At 35.4% G+C, this 22,316-nt stretch overlaps 1 protein-coding gene across 2 annotated transcripts in view; it reads right to left on the minus strand.

The window, feature by feature from the left end:
* DMD (dystrophin) overlaps positions 1–22,316 on the minus strand; it is a 1,630,689-nt gene that overhangs the window by 1,226,811 nt on the left and 381,562 nt on the right. For both annotated transcript variants that reach the window (XM_047076051.1, XM_047076052.1), the window contains exons 26-28: positions 7,988–8,098; positions 7,424–7,597; positions 3,634–3,789 (exon numbers count right to left, since the gene is read on the minus strand). In XM_047076051.1, coding sequence (XP_046932007.1) covers positions 3,634–3,789; positions 7,424–7,597; positions 7,988–8,098 — 441 coding nt within the window. The remainder of the gene's footprint in view (positions 1–3,633; positions 3,790–7,423; positions 7,598–7,987; positions 8,099–22,316) is intronic.

Here is a 22,316-nt window from a genome sequence, read left to right on the forward strand (position 1 = left end):
TAGATTCGATATTTCAAAGAAATTCTATCTTCCCAGAGCTAATGCATTATTGATTTTTATTTATTCTATTTTGTTTATATCCAGCTAAATAGGTTTTAATAAAACAGGAGACACTGCCATCTTAAGGAAAGTTGAGTTTTACACTTTTGTGTGTACGTGTGTGGAAAAGGGATACATTTAAAAGAGTGCCACCTGCAGTAGAATGCCTCAGCAGTCGTTTCCTGGATAAATGTAAGTGAGGCTGATAGGAGCACTGACGACGTGAGCATGAGTATTTGAGGTTGACTGGCCTATTGCTATTTAAGTATACTTCTATAAAAATCAAAGCATAGAGAAGCTCCACAAGCAAGTCCTCAATTTCTATTCACTGAACAATGAAGCTAAGTTGATGATAATAAACAGATAAAAATATATTCTGTAAGAAAAGTGTTATGGACTGAATTGCATCCTCTCCACTGTGATTTAAGACACTGCAGCCCAAAACCCCACTGTGACTGCATTTGGATATAGGATCTTTAAGAAGTAATAAAGGTTAAAAGAGATCATAATGGTAAGACCCTAATCTGATTTGACTGTGGTCTTACTAGAAGAGGAAGAAAGATCTCTCTTCCCTCCCACTCCCTATTCTCTCATCCTTCTACTCCCTCTCCTCACTTCTCCACCTTGAGAGGTCACAATAAGGATGTGGCTTATGCAAACCAGGAAGAGTGTCTTCCTAAGCTGACACCTTGATCTTGAACTCCCCAGCCTCCACAATTGTGAACAAACAAATGTCCAAGCCACCTGATCTATGGTATTTTGTTATGGCAGCCTGAGCTAACAAAAAAGGAGTGTACATTGAAGTCAGGCAAGTACAACTATATAAATTCTGAAGATGATTAAAATAGAAGGTTTTTTTTTACACAAAAATAATAATCTATTAAAATAGGCTTTGTTTTGTTTGATTTTATCAAATAGAACCACTGTTGTTGAAGGTACTTCAACAATTTAAAATAAGACTTTTTTTCTTGGAGAAGGAATACATGACTTACCACATTTTTGTAACAATATTTATATATATTCTTTTTATTGTTACTGCTTCTAAATTTTATTTCAAAAATAAATTTTTGCCCTGCCTTTTTACTGTATTCTATCATGCTATTAAAGTATGATTTCCTAGTATTTCATTTTGCTTAAATGATATCACTAAGTGCCAAATGGTTAAAATAAACATAAACTTTCAAATATATATTTTCAAGGTTAAACAGTACTTTACATCTTCATGAGACTCATTCACTTAATAATAAGTAACTTGGGTCACTAATAGTCTTCAAACATCATTTTTATTGTTTTACATTCAGGGACTATTTTATGTAAAATTTACTCTTGCAAAGGCAAAGATTTTGGGAAATTCTTCAAGGCAAAAGCAACAAAAAGGAAAGAAAAGGAAAGGAAAGGAAAGGAGAGAAAGAACGAAAGAACTAAAAGGCCCAGACAACATTCATATTTGAAAGCACAAAGAAACGACCTTTTCACAAGATCTACTTTTTAATAAAAAAATCTATTAATAGATTATTTTAGTGCAAAGTCACATAGGTCAAATTAGAGACTCTTGAGTAAAGAGAATAGCTTTCCAGAAATTAACAACTTGTAGCTTTATGATTAATATTAGAGATGATTCAACTGATGCTAAATACGGAACAATTGGCATCTGTAAAAATCTATAAACCCTAGATGAGATGCTAACTACAGATACTACCTTCCCTTCTGTGGTTATCTTTAACACAATGATAAACTTGTCCAGAAGGATAGAGGCGCCTGAGTGGCTTAGTCAGTTAAGCATCTGACTTTGGCTTGGGTCATGATCTAACGGTTCATTTTGTGAGTTCAAGCCCTGTGTTGGGCTCTGTGCTGACAGCTCCGAGCTTGGAGCCTTAATCCAGAGGTACCTTGGTGGACTTACACAAGCACTTGAAGTGTATTTTATTTCAAGTTTATCACCATGTTTTCCTATTTATTATGTATCAGTGTTCCCTACTTTTTGATCAATTGAGAAGGAAAACATTTTGCCATAGCATGACAGTGAGCTCCCTTTCAAACATGTGACATATAAATTAGCAAGTTTTTAAAATCTAAAAACAAAGATTGCCAACTAATGTGAATAGTTCTTCAGTTATTTCCAGAGTTCCATTTTAATCTAAAATTTACCTTCTCTTGGTAAAAAGTAATTTGCAATTAGTACTTTTAAAACATAACCTTCCATCTACTTACAGGGTGAAATAGTAGAAATTTGTGTCTGTAGGGATACTTCACAAATGTGGACACACATTTATATTTGTGTCTAAAATGAAGTAACAGGTGTCTCACTGATGTTGTTATATTTAATAAAGTGGAGAAGGTGGGACATAAAAATGTACTCTGTTCTCCCCATCGATCCCAGTAAATCTCTTTTATTCAGAAGGAAATTAAAATGAATGCATTTTTATTTTTTTCTGCTTTGGCCCTTATTTTACTCTATTTGTTTTATCACACGAAGTGTCAGGAAAATGAAACTGTCCGCAAATGCTCCTAATTTAAAGGTCCTCACCTAAAGTACTTAAATTTGTACTTATTCATAAATAGCCCTAAATGCCAAAAATGGACAACTTTATTTGCATAAGTTTAAGCAAACAAACATGATGTTAATAAAATATTCTTATTATCTAAGATACCATATAATATATTAAGATATCACAACTTTTTTAAAGACAGAAATGATTATTGTGTTACTGTGTCAGTATGTTAAACCTTAGCTGAGCACCAAAAATTTTTTTACAAAGTTTAGAGTAATATGAAATAAGAGCATGGAAAAGGCTAGGTCGGTCCTTGAAGGTGACAAGTCATGCCATTATGACTATTTTTTATGATTACTATCATTATTTTCAGCCATAAAACTTCTAAATCTATAGAGCATAGATAGAGAATGTTTGATTTGAGGGAAGTGGGGTAACGATCCTTGTCATTCCACTGTTTGGGAAAGCGGATAGAGAAATATAAATATCTTTAATTAACGGCGACATGGAATTGGGCACTGAACACTATCAGGACAAAAATACACAAATAATCAGAGAGCAATAGGACTTCACTGGATATCCATGCTACCTTATTAGCCAAATGTGGTGGATCATGCAAGACTTGCCACACAGGGAAATAATTTCTATGGAATGTGACAACTCTATTACACCTAATGTGGTCTATGTGGAATGTGTCAACTCCATTGTATCTAAATACACGTAAGTGCATTAGTTTATAAAAGGCTCCAGCCTTTAAGTCATCACAAGCAAATTTATACAATGAAAAGAAGGCGAGTTTAGAGGAAAGAAACCTTTTTAAAACCATACGATGGGCCAATAAAAATCTCTTTGAGCTGTACATATTTTTTAATGCAGACTGGAAAGAAGATCCTTATGGATTAATTATTGTTTCTTAACAAGAACTACACGTGGGACTATATCTATCTCTATCTGTATGCATAAATGTGTGTATGTACCTATCTATTGAGAGAAAATGATTAACTTTCTAAGACATTAATTGTGCATCATTACTACCTTTTGTTTTGCAATTTACAAGGAAAGTGGTAAATAGCCAGTGTTTCTGGTTCCAAGGCGCACTCACCTTTGCTCCCAGCTCATTATAATGTAATTTCAAAGCCGTGACTCTTTCATCAAGTTCTTTAGGGTTTTCTGTCTGTTTCTTCTGTACAATCTGACGTCCAGTTTTTATCACCATTTCCACTTCAGACTTCACTTCACTCAGACTTTTATACAAGTTCTAAGTTAAAACAAAACAAAATAATAAGCAATAGTGTCCAACTTATACTGTCATGATTAATAAAAAAGAAATAGAGGTAGAGGTCACTTTCATTTTCATTCCATGTTTACAGTTTTAATGTAGTAGCATTTTGCAGCTGTGATCAATATGTAGCCTCAACATTTTCTGTTGATTTAATATTTCTATTTGCAATTATATATAGACATACAGACATGCAGATTCTGTAGTTATTCTTACTAAAGTAAGTGTACGTCATGTATACATTTACTTTTACAAACCAAGTTGATCAAGATTATTTCTAAAAGTTAAATGCTTTCTATTTTAAATGTTTTAGTTATAAAATAGTAGCTGGGAGTTTGGAAAAATTCATTGACTCTTTCACCAGGTATTTATTGAGAGCCCAATACACCAGACAGTATTGGATTCACTAGAGACACATTCACTGTTGTTCTCACACATTTCAGTGGTCATGAAACACCTAAATTTCCAGATCACAATTTCAACATCTATTAGTTAAATCATAGACAAGGAAGGCAGGCAATTTTAAATATGCCAATTACATTATGTAAATGTCTTTTCTAAATGGGGCTGATCAATTGAATACAAACAGATACAAAAATATAATTTAAAAACTCACATGGACATCACAACCATAAAGAACAAATGTATTACTTCAGGAAACTATACTGCTTTCAGACTTACGAAACAAGCATCACAACTTCACCTGACAGCTATTTTCCTGGAAAGATATGTGTATGTATGGAGGCATGAAAGCATACACACAGGTACAGGTGTATATGTGAAGACATGCATATATAATAGTTTACATGATACATTGTTGCTTTCACATGTTCAGTGGTAAATGTGAACAACTACATGTTTTATTGTTACTAAGAAACAAAGTTACTAGTAGGTAGCTGCTTTTTCTTGGGAATTACAACTTGGTTTATTTTCTCTTTTCAGTTTAAAATCAATGCCCACAACAATACATTTTGGAAAGGTTAAGCAAATATTAATTAAAGCTAATACATAATCTAGTTTCATCTTAATCCCTTCTTTGATGGTTGTTTTGTGTTAATATTCATTTATTAATAATTTTGGGTTCTGAGTTTCCAGATGATTTTTTTACTTCATTTTATTTCTAACCTAGAAATGATAAAATCTCGGTATGTAGAAACATTCAACCATTAACTGTACAGAGGGAATCAATTCTGTGAATTTTGAAATCAGAGATATATGCAAATGATTTACTCTTTAAACATAAAAAAAACCTCAGTGATTTAAATTTATGTTGAAAGTTCAAAGTACTGCTAGCCGTTAAAATCATGTCATTCAGTATGCAGAAAAAATATTTATCACGAAGGGAGGGAAACATCCCTTATATTTCTTTGTGCTCATGCTGGGAAGACTTTTTTGTTAACTCAACAAAAATTTCTTGAAGGCAAAGGCAATGATTATAGTACAGGCAATGAGGCATATTTTTTAAATGTTTTTATTTATTTTTGAGACAGAAAGAGAGCATGGGCAGGGGAGGGGCAGAGAGAGAGGGAGACACAGAATCTGAAGCAGGCTCCAGGCCTCTGGGCTGTCTGCACAGAGCCTGACACCGGGCTCGAACTCACAGAGTGTGAGATCATGACCTGAGCCGAAGTCGGATGCTTAACCGACTGAGCCACCCAGGCGCCCCTGCAATGAGGCATCTTAAGTACTTTTTTAAAATATAAAAGTTAAAAAGAAAAAAAAAAAAGGTATCCTTACGGAAGGACTACTTGAATTGCTCCTGACTTTAAACCAGAACTAGAAACAAATTGAGCAAGTACTTGAAGCTGTTTCAGGGTACCCTCAGGGCAGTCACAGCTGGGTGCAGGGAACATTGTTTCCACCTCATACTTACCAGCAGACAAGTTTTACAAAGTACTATTAGAGACCTATTCATGGAAGGGAACAACTCTCCCTTTAGGGATATATTTAACCATGATGATAGTATAGTTGAGTCATTCTGCTTTCAATAATTTATGCAAAATTTAATAGGTGATATCATCCTAGAAATCCCTAATGTTTGCTCATCTAACACCAGCTAATAATTACATACTGTTATATTCAAATTTTATTTTGGGGGGCAGGAACATTTATAATCATGATACCACTAAAATGCAGCCTTTATTATGAAGAAATGTCACTGCATACAAAATATTTCAGAATTTTTCACAAAGAAATACATAGATTATAAAATTTTTGTTAAAAGATACTTTCCCACTCAAAATAATATGACTGAAATGCATCTAAAATGTTTCTTTTAAGTTTATGTTAGGGAGTCAATGTAGAAACAATACTAAAAACACAAAGTACTAAAGAGATAACCTTGTTTTCATCTTCAATGTTAAGAACATTCAGTGCTTTTATTTTATGTGAACTTCTACCCCATTGCCCAAAGTACACATAGAGTTATAATAACAGTTGTATTACTCTAGGAGATGCCTTTGTAATTCAGCCTTAAGTTTTCAGAGAAGTCATCAGACATGGCGAATTTCCAATAATTGCAATAAGGGACACAGCTCAAAATCCCCAAATCCTCTGAAGATTTATGCTACAAGCTAATCATGTGCCTTCCATGCCTCTTGACTCTGTCTTTGAGGTGTGGTGGGACTTCAGTATATATCCAGCACTGATATTTAATGGAAAGATACTAGGATTTGGAGTAAGAGTGCCTGGATTGGAATCTTCCTCTTGCCCTTCACCAGCTGTGTTGTCTTTAAATTAATTCTCATTAGGGACGCCTGGGTGGCTCAGCCGGTTAAGCATCTGACTTCGGCTCAGGTCATGATCTCGTGGTTTGTGGGTTCGAGCCCCACGTCGGGCTCTGTGCTGACAGCTCAGAGCCTGGAGCCTGCTTCAGATTCTGTGTCTCCCTCTCTCTGACCCTCCCCTGTTCATGCTCTGTCTCTCCCTGTCTCAAAAATAAATACACGTTAAAAAAAATTTAAATTATCTCATTAATCAGTGGCCTTGAGAATTAGGGACAACTTGTATAGATCACTTAGCTTACTTGGTATTCATTTCTGGAACGGTTTCATTAATGTAGTTGTTGCTGTTGTTGCTGTTTCCAGACATCTAAAATTCTTTTCAGAATTTACATTTAAAATATATATTCAAAGTACTACAAAAATTAAATGGGACACCTCGCTGGCTCAGCTGGTTAAGCAACCGACTCCTGGTTTCAGGTTAGGTCATGATCTCATGGTTTGTGGGTTCAAGCCCCAAATCGGGCTCTGCACTGTCAATGTGGAGCCTGCTTAGGATTCTCTCTCTCTTTCCCTTTCTGCCTCTCCCCTGCTCTCTGTCTCTCTCTTTCAAAATAAATAAATAAACTTAAAAAAATAAATAAAGGGTATTTCCTCTTATATTCTACACAGTCCTTAGAGAATTCTGGATTCCAAAAAGACACCTACAGAGGATGTATTAAAAGGGTACTATTTCAGTAAGTGTTCTCGTCTCTCAATACACATGTGCTAATGTTTGTTGTTAATCTTAAAATAACATTGTATAATTATCATAATTATCTGGAAACAATCTTCTGTTATAAAGGAGGGTCCTCACATACTTCTTAATAAGGAAAGTCACCAGAAATACCTACCACACAATGATTTAACTGTGACTGTACTACTTCCTGTTCCACGCTCTTTGTTTCCAATGCAGGCAAATGCATCTTCACTTCATCTAAAATCATCTTACTTTCCTGTAGACGCTGCTCAAAATTGGCTGGCTTCTGGAATAATCGAAACTTCAAGGAAACATCTTGCAACTTTTTCTGGAAAGACAATGTAAGAAAGCATCCCTATAGTTTCACATTCCAAACAACAGGCAGCCATACTTTTGTTAATAGATTTTTTGTTATCCCTAAAGATAAAAAAAAGTTAAAAAAAAAAAAACTAAAGCAATTCTTTTCTACCTTTCCAGCAGAAACAATACATATATTTGAATTCAGTAGTTGTTCTTAACGTGGTACTAAATAAAGTGTAATTTATTAATTTTATCTTTAAAATGGAAACCCCTCCAAATCTGTATTATTTACATATCATATTATAGTTTTCAAATAATGCCCTCAATCCTAATTTTGCTAATAATCAAACTGTCTAATACAGAGTATGTTTTAATACCCAACTAAAACCATTTCCTTAGTTTATGCAATAATATGTACCTGGGCCACATCGATTTGGGACAGCACCCTTTGGGCAGTCTCCTTTCCCTGGTAATGTTTCTTCATTTCTTCTAAACTGATCTCATGACTTGTCAAATCTGATTGGATTTTCTGTTGGGAGGAAAGCATTATTAGTCAGCATGCTTTGCAGGTTATTGCAAAGAATAACACTTTCGAAGAAGATGAAATTCTGAAACTCTCTGAAATCACTATTACAATGTAGCCTCCTATAAAAAAAACACTATTTTTTTTTACTTACCAAACATTATCAAAAATGAAATGGCTCATTTTTCTCCTATTTGGGTTATTAGGAAAAGAAATTATCCTTTGGAATCAGCAATAATGAATAGCTATTTCAGATATTTTCAGTAGGAAATAACAGTTTCCATCTAATATTTAAAACTGATATTCATTTATCTTGGAATTTACACTCAAATCTGACCAAAGACAAAATATTATGCACACACACACACACACATATATTCATATGTATGTGTGTATGTGTATATATGTATGAATATAAATATATATGTATATATATATATATACGTGTGTGTGTGCGTGCATGTGTATGTATATGTATGTATGTATGTATATAAGCTGTAACAGGGATAAGATATAATGAAAGATTTGCATGTGGACAATATTCCTTAATAGTGATCTTTATTCAGTCATTTCAGGGAAATTATGGATTTAGGAAAGTGAAGTTAAATCCTTTAATTGGCCTTGCTTTCTGTCTGATAAATACTTAAAAGCTTCTTAAAAAGACTCATTTGTAAAATTTAAGTAAGTATAAAAATTGCTGTATTTTCTATATTAAATAGACATTTTTTTAAATTTTTTAACGTTTATTTATTTTTGAGACAGAGACAGAGCATGAATGGGGGAGGGTCAGAGAGAGAGAGAGACACAGAATCTGAAACAGGCTCCAGGCTCTGAGCGGTCAGCCCAGAGCCCGACGCGGGGCTCGAACTCACGGACCGCGAGATCATGACCTGAGCAGATGTCGGATGCTTAACTGACTGAGCCACCCAGGCGCCCCTTAAATAGACATTTTTGAGTGAGTTCTATTCAAACGTATGTCTGTATTTGACTTGTACACTTTTGAGCCTGCCACAGGAGTGGGACCAATTCTGTAGTGTGCAGAGGCTCAAACAATAAATTCATTCATTTCTCTCTGCCAGAAAGAGCAAAAATCAGGAAGTGGTCAAATTATTCTAATTTAAATTTTGGTTGCTGTCAGGTTATCACAAGTTAGAAAAGAAAATGATTAACTTATACCACAGTGCCCATAAAATTTTCATGAAAACAATTTGCATAATGCATATTAGTCTCACCTAATTATACCAGTTGGAGTCAATTCTAGTACATATTACTAGAGAATAACAACAGTGTGATAAGTTAGTTACCACAGAGAGCTACAACCCAGCCATGAGTAGTGAGAATTATCCTAAGAAAATGGGTTAAGGGGTGAAGGAGTTACTTAGGATATAAGGCTACAAATGTACATATATACCTTAATATTATTTCTTAGCATATTGATTCTAACCATTATAGAGACAAAGTAATTATGGATTACTTACATAATTAGAATTCTGGCATCAAATAATTAAGAGCCAAGATTCATGCAAATACTTTTTTTTACTATATATATATATGTATATATATGTTTATATAAATATAAATGTGTGTGTGTGTATATATATTTATATGTATTTATATATATATAAAATAGCTTCATTGGTTGAATTACTCCCTTATATAAGACAAAGCAGCATGTACTATTCTCTAGAAACCACAAAATTTGGGGTTAGGGATCCATATAAGTACATAATGATAAATAGCTCCTGCAAGTAACCAAAACACAGGATCTAGTCCCTTCCTGAGACAAATTTTATTCTTTTACTTTGCTGCCATGAGACATCCCTGTAAACCTATGACAGACTTCTTTCCCTCATTTTTGTTTTTGCTTCAGTGAACTCAGTTTTGCTACTTTTACCTAAATGTTCTAAATAGTATATTGGATAAGCAAGGAGACAGACGTTTTAAGAACAAAAGCATTCCCAACTGAAGGAAAACAAGTTACTCCGATGAGGCAACAAATGGCATGAAGAGGTTGGGAAAATAAAATAATAGACAGAGAATGAATGCACAGTGGCAGAAATATAAATGCAAAGCAGGTGGGAATGAGGTAATATATAACCTCATGTCCTAAATGAAAAACTCCAGGTTTTCAATATGAAGAGAAAGTTTAAAATTTTACAGTGATCAGAATCACAGATAATAATAGGTTTACTTACAGTTAGTCTAATAACTAAGGAAACCCAAAATAAGAGAATGCTATTATAATTTTTTTTTCAACGTTTTTTATTTATTTTTGGGACAGAGAGAGACAGAGCATGAACGGGGGAGGGGCAGAGAAAGAGGGAGACACAGAATCAGAAACAGGCTCCAGGCTCTGAGCCATCAGCCCAGAGCCTGACGCGGGGCTCGAACTCCCGGACCGCGAGATCGTGACCTGGCTGAAGTCGGATGCTTAACCGACTGCGCCACCCAGGCGCCCCGAGAATGCTATTATAAATTCAATAGTATTTTGAAGTGAATTTAGATTTTATAAATCATTTTATATATATACATATACACACACACACACACACATACACACACACACATACATATAACCACATGTTTGTTTTTTTTTTCAAAAGAGCAGTGTACCCCTGTATTGTCTGTATTTATTTTAGTGCACTCCAACTTAGAGGGACATAGAGGCAGGGCCAGGAGAGAACCATGGAAATAGGAATTTAAGGGGTGTGCAGAAAAAGGGAAGAACCACAGGAGAGAAGGAAGATTACAAGAGAAGAAGAGGAACGATCAGGAAAGAGAAAGGGTACCACTTCCTTCAAGTGATGTGAGAGTTTTAGGAATGAGGGAGAAATCAACAATGTCAATTTTGAGACATGTCAAATGAGAGAAGTACTAACAAGCATACACTAGCTGGTCAGTGAGCACTGCAGCTAGAACAGTCAGTGGTCAGAGCAGAAATTAGGTTGTCAAAGGCTGAAGCCTGATTAAAGACCAGGAAACCCTCATCTAAAAATAGTTTAAATTATTTTTGAGGAATTTTATCTCTCCACATAATGTAATGTGGTGAATGACACTCGAACACATATTAAAGCTATGTGAAAGGAGCCAAGGGTTGAGAGAGTTGTCTTGTATTGTAACTAATTATTATTATTATTATTATTATTAGTTAAATCCAAGTTAGTTAACATGTCGTATAATAATGGTTTCAGGAGTAGAAACCAGTGATTCATCACTTACATATGACACCCAGAGCTCATCCCAACAAGTGCCCTTCTTAATGCCCACCACCCATTTAACCATCCCCCACACACTACCCCCCAGCAACCCTCAGTTTGTTCTCTGTATTTAAGAGTCTCTTATGGTTTGCTTCCATTTATGTTTTTCTCTTTATTTCTTTCCCTTCTCCTATGTTCATCTGTTGTGTTTCTTAAATTCCACATATGAGTGAAATCATGTATTTGTTTTTCTCTGACTTATTTAAATAAGATGATAAGTGATTGGAAAAACCGTGTGGGAAGCAAGAGGGATTAGAGAGCAAAGATCAATAATCAATGCAAAATACTGACAGAAAGAGGTGGTGCCACTTTTTCAGAAGCCAAAGGTAAGACATAAAGATCATTTTGGATGTAGAAGGAAAGAAATGACTTCTTACTTGATGCTCTCTGGAAATCAGAACAGAATAGAGTAAGAAGTCTGGATTTAAATTTCAGGGCTCTGATTCGCCACTAAGTACTAAACCTTCCTGAGGCTTAATTTTCTCATCTATAAGCTGAAGATGATGATAATAAGCCAGTAAAGAAGCATTATCAGTAGTCCTGGGAAAACTCTGTTTGCAGCAGACAACTACATTGGTTTTAGTGAAAAGATCAGATGTTATAATGCATGTAAAAACACCTGTTCAAGTTTGTGCAAATAGTCACTCACAAATGTGTCATTACGTATCATTTATTTATGAAGAAGGGCTTCTTTTGGTGTCCAGGGAGGAAGGGAGAGAATGGGTGGAGGAGAAGTCTAAAGGAAAGTGACGGAAGTTGCAAAGCCATTGTGCAAACTGGGAATGGCAACTGAGGAGAAAAAAAGAAGATACTCAAAGAGAGCAGAGGACCCAAATAATACATCTGCAACACCACCTATCCACTTTTTTTAAACTCTTCCATTTGTTCAGCCCTCAAGGTATATATAGTGAGGAAAAAATGAATTATACACATATTCCCCTAACCTTTTAAACTAGAAGGGTAAGAGAAGAGCACTGAAGGAAATCATCATCATCAGCACAAAAGCAGCTATCTGTGAGCTTCTGTACCAACAGTTCACATACATTCATTTAATCACCTAATCAAACTAAGATATAAGTACGCGTCACCCTCATTTACAAATGAGGGTAGAAACGCTGACTTGTGCAAGGTAACATACCTAGGAAGTAGCAGACGGTGTCCTTTAAACAACTAGCCTTCCTCTTCAATTATGATTCAAAAATAAATGTGTCATCCACATGGACATTTGTCAGACCAGACAGATATTTCATCTCATGTGTGCACTCATCTCATTAATGGCATTTAGTTTATGAATTCAATTCAAGAAACAACTACTACATCTAGTCAATTCCACAGAGTGAGAACAAAACTAATGTCTCTATTCTTAAGGATTTTATGTTCTAGGAAGACAGAACATAGAGATACAAGTAAATTACAAAGCAGACATACAAGGAATATGTTTAAAAAAAAAACAGCCCTCACACTATGTGATAAAAGAGAAGGGGCAATTCTTATTTTTACTAAAGAATCCGGTAAAATTTGAAGACATTGGCATAATTTAAATTGCACATGGCTGCGAAGGGGTTTTGGAGGGGTAGAGAGTAAGAATATGGGATCTCATTTCAGCCTATGCTAATGATGCTACCAAAGACTGTGTTTGGAATATGCAGAGTGTATATACTTCATTTCATGGAAGGAAAAACTAGACGTGGGTAGAGCAATAATTACTTTGGAAAGGAGGAATTCGTGTGAAGCTACTGAACCTTAAGTTGCAGGGGCCCTCCTTTACAAAAGGCCCTTCTATAACTCACCAATAATTTTCTATTTCTAATTAGTATATATTTTTTTCTGAAATACTGCCCCCCTCAAAGCTGCCTCTAGTCAGCCTGGCATTACAAAACAAAGCCAAGATAATGTAAGTGATCACTAGGACACAGATCTTCTGCTGATAAATTCCACATTTTCCCAAATAAGCCACACTGTTGTCAGGACTCATAAACTATAGGAACAACAGTGACTTATAGAAACACAACCCAAAACGTAAGCTTTATTTGTCACCAGGGTATGTGAAGGAACAAGTAACATGTCAGCAAAGTTTGACAATTGAGAACCCAAGGCAAAGCATTACACAGACTTTTGGAATATTCCTATTTATGACAAGCTTTTAGACAGAGAGTTGAGAAGCTGAATTTCTGTATTCTTAGAAAGATCACCACCATTAAAATCATTAAAACTGAGAAACTGAGATTTTATTATAATTTATAGGTAAAATTCTTTCTAGAAAAATTCTCCCATCTATAAGTATTGTTCTAATAGGATGAGAGATCAAAATTTCTTTATCGATTAAGTGGGTAATGCATGAAAAAATCCCAGTGAGTAAATATGTTTTGGAAATTAAGGATAAACATTTGTACCACAGAATATCTCAGAATATTTTGTATATTAACATACACTGCAGTACCATAAGGAATACAGTTCTTTGCTGAAATTATCCTTTTGCTTTTGTTGTCAGACAATATCACACAAGTAGCTTTGGGGAAAGCTCCCTAATATATTTAGTGAATATATTCAATAACAACAATTCAATTCATTACTAAAATTATAAGATAAGAATGGATATATATTTCCAATCAATTCTACTTAGGGAAGATGGCATAACATGCATCGCACTTTTATGTAGTGAGTTAGCACCTTTACAAATTAAATCCACAATTCTTACTTTCAAGTGGTAATTCATTTTTAGTTTGTACTTTGGATATCATTCACTACCTCCTTTATTTAACCTCATCAGATTAGTATTCTGGAACCACGTAATTAAAAACTGCTTATCACTTTAGGGCAAGTTTATTGCGAAATACATACATGATTTGTTTAAATAACAGCTTACTATGGAAACTTCCACGCAGACTGGACAATGTCCTATTTAAAAACTCTTTTATTTTTCTATCAATCAATCTTTTATTTTAATTTTTTCATATTTCAAGTTTTTATTTGAATTCCAGTTAGTTCGGGGCACCTGGGTGGCTTAGTTGGTTAAAGGTCCAACTTCAGCTTGGGTCATGATCTCACCGTTCAGTTTGTAAGTTCGAACCCCCGCAACAGGCTCTCTGCTGTCAGCACAGAGCCTGCTTCAGATCCTCTGTCTCCCCCTCTCTCTGTCCCTCCCTCACTCACGCTCTCTCTCTCTCTCCCTCTCAAAATTTTTTTTTTTAATAAATAAACAAATAAATAAATAAATTCCAGCTAGTTAACTTACAGTGTAATATTGGTATCAGGAGTAGAATTCAGTGATTCGTCACTTCCATACAACACCACTGTTCATCACAAGTGCCCTCCACAATCCCCATCACCTATTTAACCTATCCCCCCACCCACCTCCCCTCCGGCAAACTGCAGTTTGTTCTCTATAGTTAAGAGACTGCTTTATGGTTTGCCTCTCCCTTCCAATAAAAAAGACAAATACTACATCATCTTTCCTGACATTATGATCAGACAATGAAAAAATAATACTATAGAAGCAAACACTGAAAATGGAAAATTTAATGCAAAGGAAAATGATTTCCATACTTGGCTCCCAGATGTGTAAGATCTGCTCAAGATTTAAAAGCTGTATAATTTGAGTTCTATTTTCACGTAAGATCTACATCTACCAGGGTATGGATGAAAACTGAAGAAAACAACCAAACTGATGTTGTGAATTCATCAGCTTGGCTTTATATAAATTCAGTAATTCTCCACAAAAATAAAAGGAAGTGAAGTAGCAAATCAGGGATACTGTTTTAGAACACCTTTGTATGGCCTGATAGGATTTCTCGGGCCAATAACTTTCAGGATGGCTGGATTTTTCCTTTTCATAAGGTGAAGTAACATAAAGCAAATTCTGACATCATGTCATTACCAAAAACAGACATGTGGTAATCCTGCCATTATGTTTATAACTAGCCCTATACAGTGAAAGTAGAAAACAACAATGCGAATAGAAATAACCAATGTTTCACTAAGGAAGGGAAAGGGTAAATTATACAACTAAAAACTAATCAAACTTTAAAGACATTTCCAATATAGCACTTTACCATTAACTGAGAAGAGAGCAGGGCTTTTTCCCATGATTTACCTCATCAGACCATTCTCATATATCAAAATAATGACAGAAAATGGCAGGCGAAATTAAGCTGCAGCTGTCTAAAGCATTTAATGGAATAAAGGAAATTTTTCTATCAAATGATTACTGGAGCTTTTGTGATGTCAAATAAAGAAAATGATCCCAGAGAAAATAACTAAAATATTTTGGAAAGAAAAAGATTAGAAGATGTCATGTTGAGATGATTAATGGAGAAATGTTAACACCATTAGATTAGTAATTTTAAAACAAATCACAATTCCGAAATTGCACCCTTGAGAAGGGGAAATAGCCACATATAATACAGACTCACAAAATTAAAGGAAAAAAATGTACTAAAAGAGCTTGGATTAGTTGTACTTTCAAAACAGTAGGGAGCAAGGGAAAAAGTGTACTAATTACGGTAGTGGGAAAATTATTTTGAAAAATTTTAGACTATACTACACAGTATTTCAGTCAAGTACAAAGGAAAGAAGAAATTCACACAGCTTTTTAGTACTGCTTGTAAAAAGATCCTATGAATTCATTAGACAAGTTAGAAAGCGTGTTACCTATAAATTTTGTCAGATGGCGCAGTTTTGACTTTTCTCAGAAATATGCAGCAGGCCAAAGAGCTTGTTACACTCCAACAACTTAATTAGAGGCTCTTTGCAGGTCTGCGTGGCATGGTGGAACCCTCAATACATATTTGTTAAGTTCAATATATACATAAATGTAATTGTGTCTATACACACATACCTAATGTGTGTGTGCACATTTATGCCATAATGGCAAACATTTATTTTTATTTTTATTTTTTTCATGTTTAGTTTTGAGACAGAAAGAGACAGAGTATGAGTGGGGGAGGGGCAGAGAGAGAGGGAGAAACAGAATAGGCAAACATTTTATTTTATTATTATTATTTTTTGAATGTTTATTTTTGAGACAGAGAGAGACAGAGTATGAGCAGGGGAGGGGCAGAGAGAGAGGGAGACACAGAATCTGAAGCAGGCTCCAGGCTCTGAGCTGTCAGCACAGAGCCCGACACGGGGCTTGAACCCACGAACCGTAAGCTCATGACCTGAGCCAAAGTCGGACACTCAAACAACTGAGCCACCCAGGTGCTCCAGTAATGGCAAACATTTTAATATCACTGAGATAAATTTAGCTATTAACTTAGTTCAATTGTAAGTACTTTGTGGAGCTCTATGTTAAGAAATTTAAGAAAATGGCTGACAACCATTTTCTTCCACCTCTCTCCTACTACTCTGATAGGAAGGGGAAAGGAGTGGTATGAAGAGAACATTCCATTTGAATGGGTTCAAAACATTTTGCTTGACATAGGAGTCATGTGGCATAGTAACAAATTTCTGGAAAAGCAGGTTTCTGTGTTTGTTAAATTTTGCTTAAGCTTTTCAAATATAAAAGGTCGACCATAAATCTCTGGAAGAGAAAAACAACATGCAAATTTTTCTAAGTAAATTTGAGAACCTTTTAAAACCCAAAACTTGAATACTCGTGGAGTGATCATTCCTTACAATACATCTGAGAAATAATGCTGGTCATAGTTATAATAATGGCAATGGCAATAGAACAGTCCGTTATAAATTACATTTTCAAGCAATTATGGTTACTTTTCAAATTAGGGAAGTGAAGAAACAAAACTTTGGGGGAAATCTGAAATACTACATAGAAATTTGGGGAAGTATAGTGGCTATATGTCTTTGCCTGATAGAAAACTAATTATCAAAGTAAAGGAAGGAGATCTGAGCTAAAGTCCCAGCTTCAGTGAAAATGCTTTAGAAATGACATCCATTAAATGTATTTGCCTATGAACAACTGAAACATTATAATATTACTATGTAAAATCTTACAGTGGACACAAGGATGATCAAGAATAAATATCCACCATTTAAGTCAATTCCAGGTTACTTCACAAAATTCCTCACGTTTAATCCTTTACTATGCATGAAAACAATAGACTAAAAAAGTTGAGGGGTGCTTGGGTGGCTCAGTCAGTTGAACATCAAACTCTTGATTTTGGCTCAGGTCATGATCTCATCATTCCTTTGAGCCCCTCATTGGGCTCTGTGCTGACAGCATGGGAGCCTGCTGGCGATTCTCTGTTTCCCTGTGTGTCACTACCCCGCTCCGTCTGTCTGCCTGTCTGTCTGTCCATCTGTCTGTCTCTCTCTATCAATAAATAAACTTGAAAAGAAAGTTGACAGTAAACTGAACTTGTTTTTTTTTTAAATATGCTATTTGCAATATTGTCTATTAAACAGTCTCTTTTAAAATCAACTTTATTGGGGTGCCAGGGTGGCTCAGTTGGATAAGTGTACAACTCTTGATTTTGACTCAGGTAATGATCTCACAGTTCATGATTGCAAGCACTGTGTCCATGAGTTTGAGCCCTGCACAGAGCCCTGGCCGCGCAGAGCCTGCTTGGGATTCTCCCTCCCTCCCTCTCTCTGCCCCTCCCCTGCTCTCTCCCTCAAAATAAATATACTTAAAAAAATTTTTTTTAACGTTTATTTATTTTTGAGACAGAGAGAGACAGAGCATGAACAGGGGAGGGGCAGAGAGAGGGGGAGACACAGAATCTGAAACAGGCTCCAGGCTCTGAGCTGTCAGCACAGAGCCCGACACGGGGCTCGAACTCACAGACCACAAGATCATGACCTGAGCCGAGTCAGACGCTTAACCGACCAAGCCACCCAGGCGCCCCAAAAAATAAAAATAAATAAAATCAACTTCATTGAGGTAGAGTTTATGTACCACAGAATTCAACAAATGCAAAAGTCAGCATATTTTAAATTTACAGTTTTGAAACCACTGCCACCATTTGATGTGTAGAACATTTCTATAGCTCCCTCAAATGATCCCATGTGTCCATTTTCAACAACTCCTTATCCCCATCCCCATCCCCAGCTTCAATCAATCATGTAGCCTGTTCAAATATTCCCTTAGACCTAAATATTTGACTTATCTACCTCATTAAAATATTGTAATCATAAAATAACACAATGCAGATGCTTTGAAAACAGTCGCCATTCACATGGTACAGTCCTTTAAAGGACTGGACTAGTACATGGAAAGGCTGGGCTATGTACTTTCCGCTAATCGTTCCTTCTCACGTGAAAAATGGTATTCAGTACTACTTAAAATATTTTCAAACTGTTCCAGAGTTCCAAACCTTGGCAGAATTATAAAACACTGTGACAAGATGTTATGAGGATACCTACTAAGTCCCATTTTAAAAATGGTTCTTGAGGATTATAGTAAACATGTCTGGTCACCAATTCTTTGATTTTCATCTTTCTTTTCTGCTATCTTACGGCAAGATGGCAAAATCCATTTTAGGCTTGTCTCCTTTTTTTTTTTTTTTTAAAAAAAAACAGTTCTTGGCACATTTATCTGGCACATATTTAGTGACTAAATGTGGTATAACTTTCACGAATTGAATAAATTCACCAAAGATTTATTGAGGACCTGCTAGGTAGTCCTGATCTCTTATAAGCTGACCTTTGGTAGGTAGTGAATTGAGGTTGACAGGGAAAACAACAAGGAAACTAATTAAAAAATAAACAAGGAGTTTCAGACGGTCATAAATGCCACAAAGAAAATAAAACATTGGGTGTGTATACAAAGCCAAGTGTTATCTTGGTGTGCATTTCAGGTTTATAACTTCTCTGTAGGTTAGTTTTGGAATAAATATCTATTTGTATAAGAAAAAAAATGGTTGAATCTAAATTGCCTTAAAATATTCTGAATACTGCAAGAATCTCCACTGCGACCATAGCCAGATGCAGCTCCCTTCACTTTTGTGTTTAGAATGTGTAGATTTTCACAACAGGATGCTGTAATTTAACTGCAGACTTAAGATGTATACTTTTGAGTTTATAATATGAAAGATGTCCATTTCTTTACCACTATACATCCTGTGAGGACATGATACCATGTAATTTTTCCAAGTACAGTCAATGATGGGTAGCACGTTTTATTTATTTATTTATTTATTTATTTATTTATTTATTTATTTATTTTAGCGTTGTTTTTTTTTTTTTTTTTTTTTTTTTTTTTTTTTTTTTTTTTGAGAGAGAGAGAGACAGACAGACAGAGCATGGGTAGGGGAGGGGCAGAGAGACAGGGAGACAGAATCTGAAGCAGGCTCCAGGCTCTGTGCTGTCAGCACAGAGCCCGATGCAGGGCTCAAACTCACAAACTGTGAGATCATGACCTGAGCTGAAGTCGGAGGCTCAACTGACTATGCTACCTAGGCGCCCCAAAGGTAGCAAATTTCTAATCTGGTGCACCCTCTGCAACTCTTGCTTGCAATTATTTCCCACACTGTTAAATATATCAAAATAATAACAGTCATTCTAAATGGGGAATCATCAGGTCTATACAGTAACACGCATAGGGAGCAGTGCAATGTTAGAGCACATTCGAAATTAATTGTGTTGTGTGTGCCATCATATTTCTACTGCTTGGTGAAAAGAAACTATTTCTGCTATGCCCATGTGGGGTTTACCATTGGAACCCAAATGTCTGTAATACATCTGCATATTCTTCTTCTATGGTTAAATTACTTCATCATCACATAAATCCGGAATGAATTCTGCTGTAAGGATTTAGACGGTCTAATCCATAAATCAGGGAAGTAGGCTGCAGAGTTAAACTGTTGTGAGTCGTTTGGCACTCAAATGTGCTTATTTACATTGTAAAAGTCTTTTTTATTCTAGAATGAAATCATAAGCTTAATCTGATAGACCAAAATCCGTACTTAGATCTTTATTTTTTAAGCCATTGATTTTGATAGTTTGGGATGCTTACATTTAAATATGGTCAAACATATTTAAACTGAGTTATAAGATTTAGTTTCAGTAAACACAGGAAGACCTCACTTAGGAATTATTTTGATGTGCACCTAATGCGGTCAGCTTAAATTCGCAGCTTTCTTTTTTTTTTTTTCCTTTTGACATATTCTTTTGGGTTTTTTTTTTTTTGATATTGAATTTATTGTCAAATTGGTTTCCATACAACACCCAGTGCTCAAAAGAAGATCCTTCTTTTCTATTTGTCGATGCTAAGTTTTAGCCACATTGCTGATGGGATAGAAAAAGAGATGGAATGAAGAAATCTGGTCTATAGTGAACCTGGAATACTCAAAAGTCCTATCATGACAAGTGAAATATAGGAGCACTTTTCTATGGTGATTATGAGGTCCTCTCCTTTGATGATAACTTGCTTCCTCGACTGCTTTAAATTTGTTTCTCTCTACTCATGCACTTAAGTACACTATGTGGGAGATGATGTTGTAAAAGATGGGATGAGGAATCTGCAGGATTCCTGCAGGATGTAGTTGAGCTACTGCCAACACTGCTAAGCAGCCCCACTGCTTCTTGTGGTAATCTTGGTGATACCGTAATATTCTCTCTCCAGTGCACATCATCAACACTCAATGATATAGAGCATTTCAACAGCTACCAATGGTGGATTTTTCGCAGGTACTGCAGAATCAAGATAATGAAATTACTGGAATAGGAAAGAAAAAAATGCTGACTGAAATGTCTTCGTAATTTTACAAATTACAGATATTAAAGTGGTTATTTAGACAGGACTATCATGGCTCCTACAATAATTTAGAGGCACATCCGAGCTAATTGGCACATTAACATATGCAGAATTAGGGGGAGCGGATAAGAAAGCAAGAAAACCAAGTCAAATTCATTTTCAAACATCCTTGTTGAAAATTCTGTTTGTCTGAATTAATTCATTTCTGCAGGAATTCTCAGCTGTGTTTTCTACTTTCATCCAATTACCATAAGAGTAAGGGCACAATCAAAATTGAAGAAAGTCACCCCAACTCCCTCCCATTGAAATCCTGACAATGCCATACATGTGAACGACAAGGAGTGAGTACTCAGACATGTGATGTGAAGAAAAGACTGTGGGGCAACTCAGCCATTACCAAGAATGAACTCTCCAAAGCTGTTCTCAACCTTTGCTACATGTGAAAATACCCTGGAGAATTTCCAATAATTCTCATGACTGAGTCTACACAGAAATTCTGACATGATTGGCCGAGGGCACCCCCTGGGAACTTCGAGTTTTCTTCCAGATCTTAGGTGCTAAAACTAAACGTCCATGTTTTGGTAAGTTCTGCAGGAAAATTAAGGAGTAAATAACTATATTCGTGGTATGTGTTTCTTTGCAGTTAGATAATTTAATGATTTTATTCTGCAAAGTTACAATGCTGTTTTGAGGAAATTCCCCTTGATTTTTATATTTTAATCATACTATTTTTGAAATAGTTCTTTAAGTTTCTGATTTATGTATCTAGAAGATAAACTTGTGTATCTAGAAGAGCTCTCCCCATTTGCTTTATTCTATTTGAATCAATAAGATGTCACCTTAATTTTGTACTTGAATAAAGATCTCTCTTTAAATGGCCTGGCACTGGGGCTTTGATGCTGTGGTCAAACTATTCAAGATTTTGGTGTGTTTATGTGTGATTGTCTGAAAAGAAATGTTCAGGTCACTGTAAGCTCCGATATCCTTGCAGTATGTAGTCTTATTGTCTAAATGGTTAAGCTTTACTCATGTGAGCTCATGCCAGTAAATAAAACAGTATATATTTTTAATCAGATTTAGAATCAGAAGGCTCAATTCTATAATCATGACAGATAACTGATCAATTAACACGCTGAGGCAGGGCGGGGGGCTCATTTCTGCCTTATAGTTACAAATGCAAATGGAATGCAAGCACCTATTCTGGTCTATATCTACTTTTATAAATAGTAAGAGTATATATGAAGAGTTAGAAAGTATACACATTGCATGGATGTCCTTAATACCAGGAATTTGTTATACCTGAGAATCTTAA

The sequence above is a fragment of the Lynx rufus genome, unplaced genomic scaffold (genome assembly GCF_022079265.1).
Source record: "Lynx rufus isolate CCGP_SWC_20201006 ecotype Redwood Valley unplaced genomic scaffold, mLynRuf1.p SCAF_14, whole genome shotgun sequence".
NCBI lineage: Eukaryota > Metazoa > Chordata > Mammalia > Carnivora > Felidae > Lynx > Lynx rufus.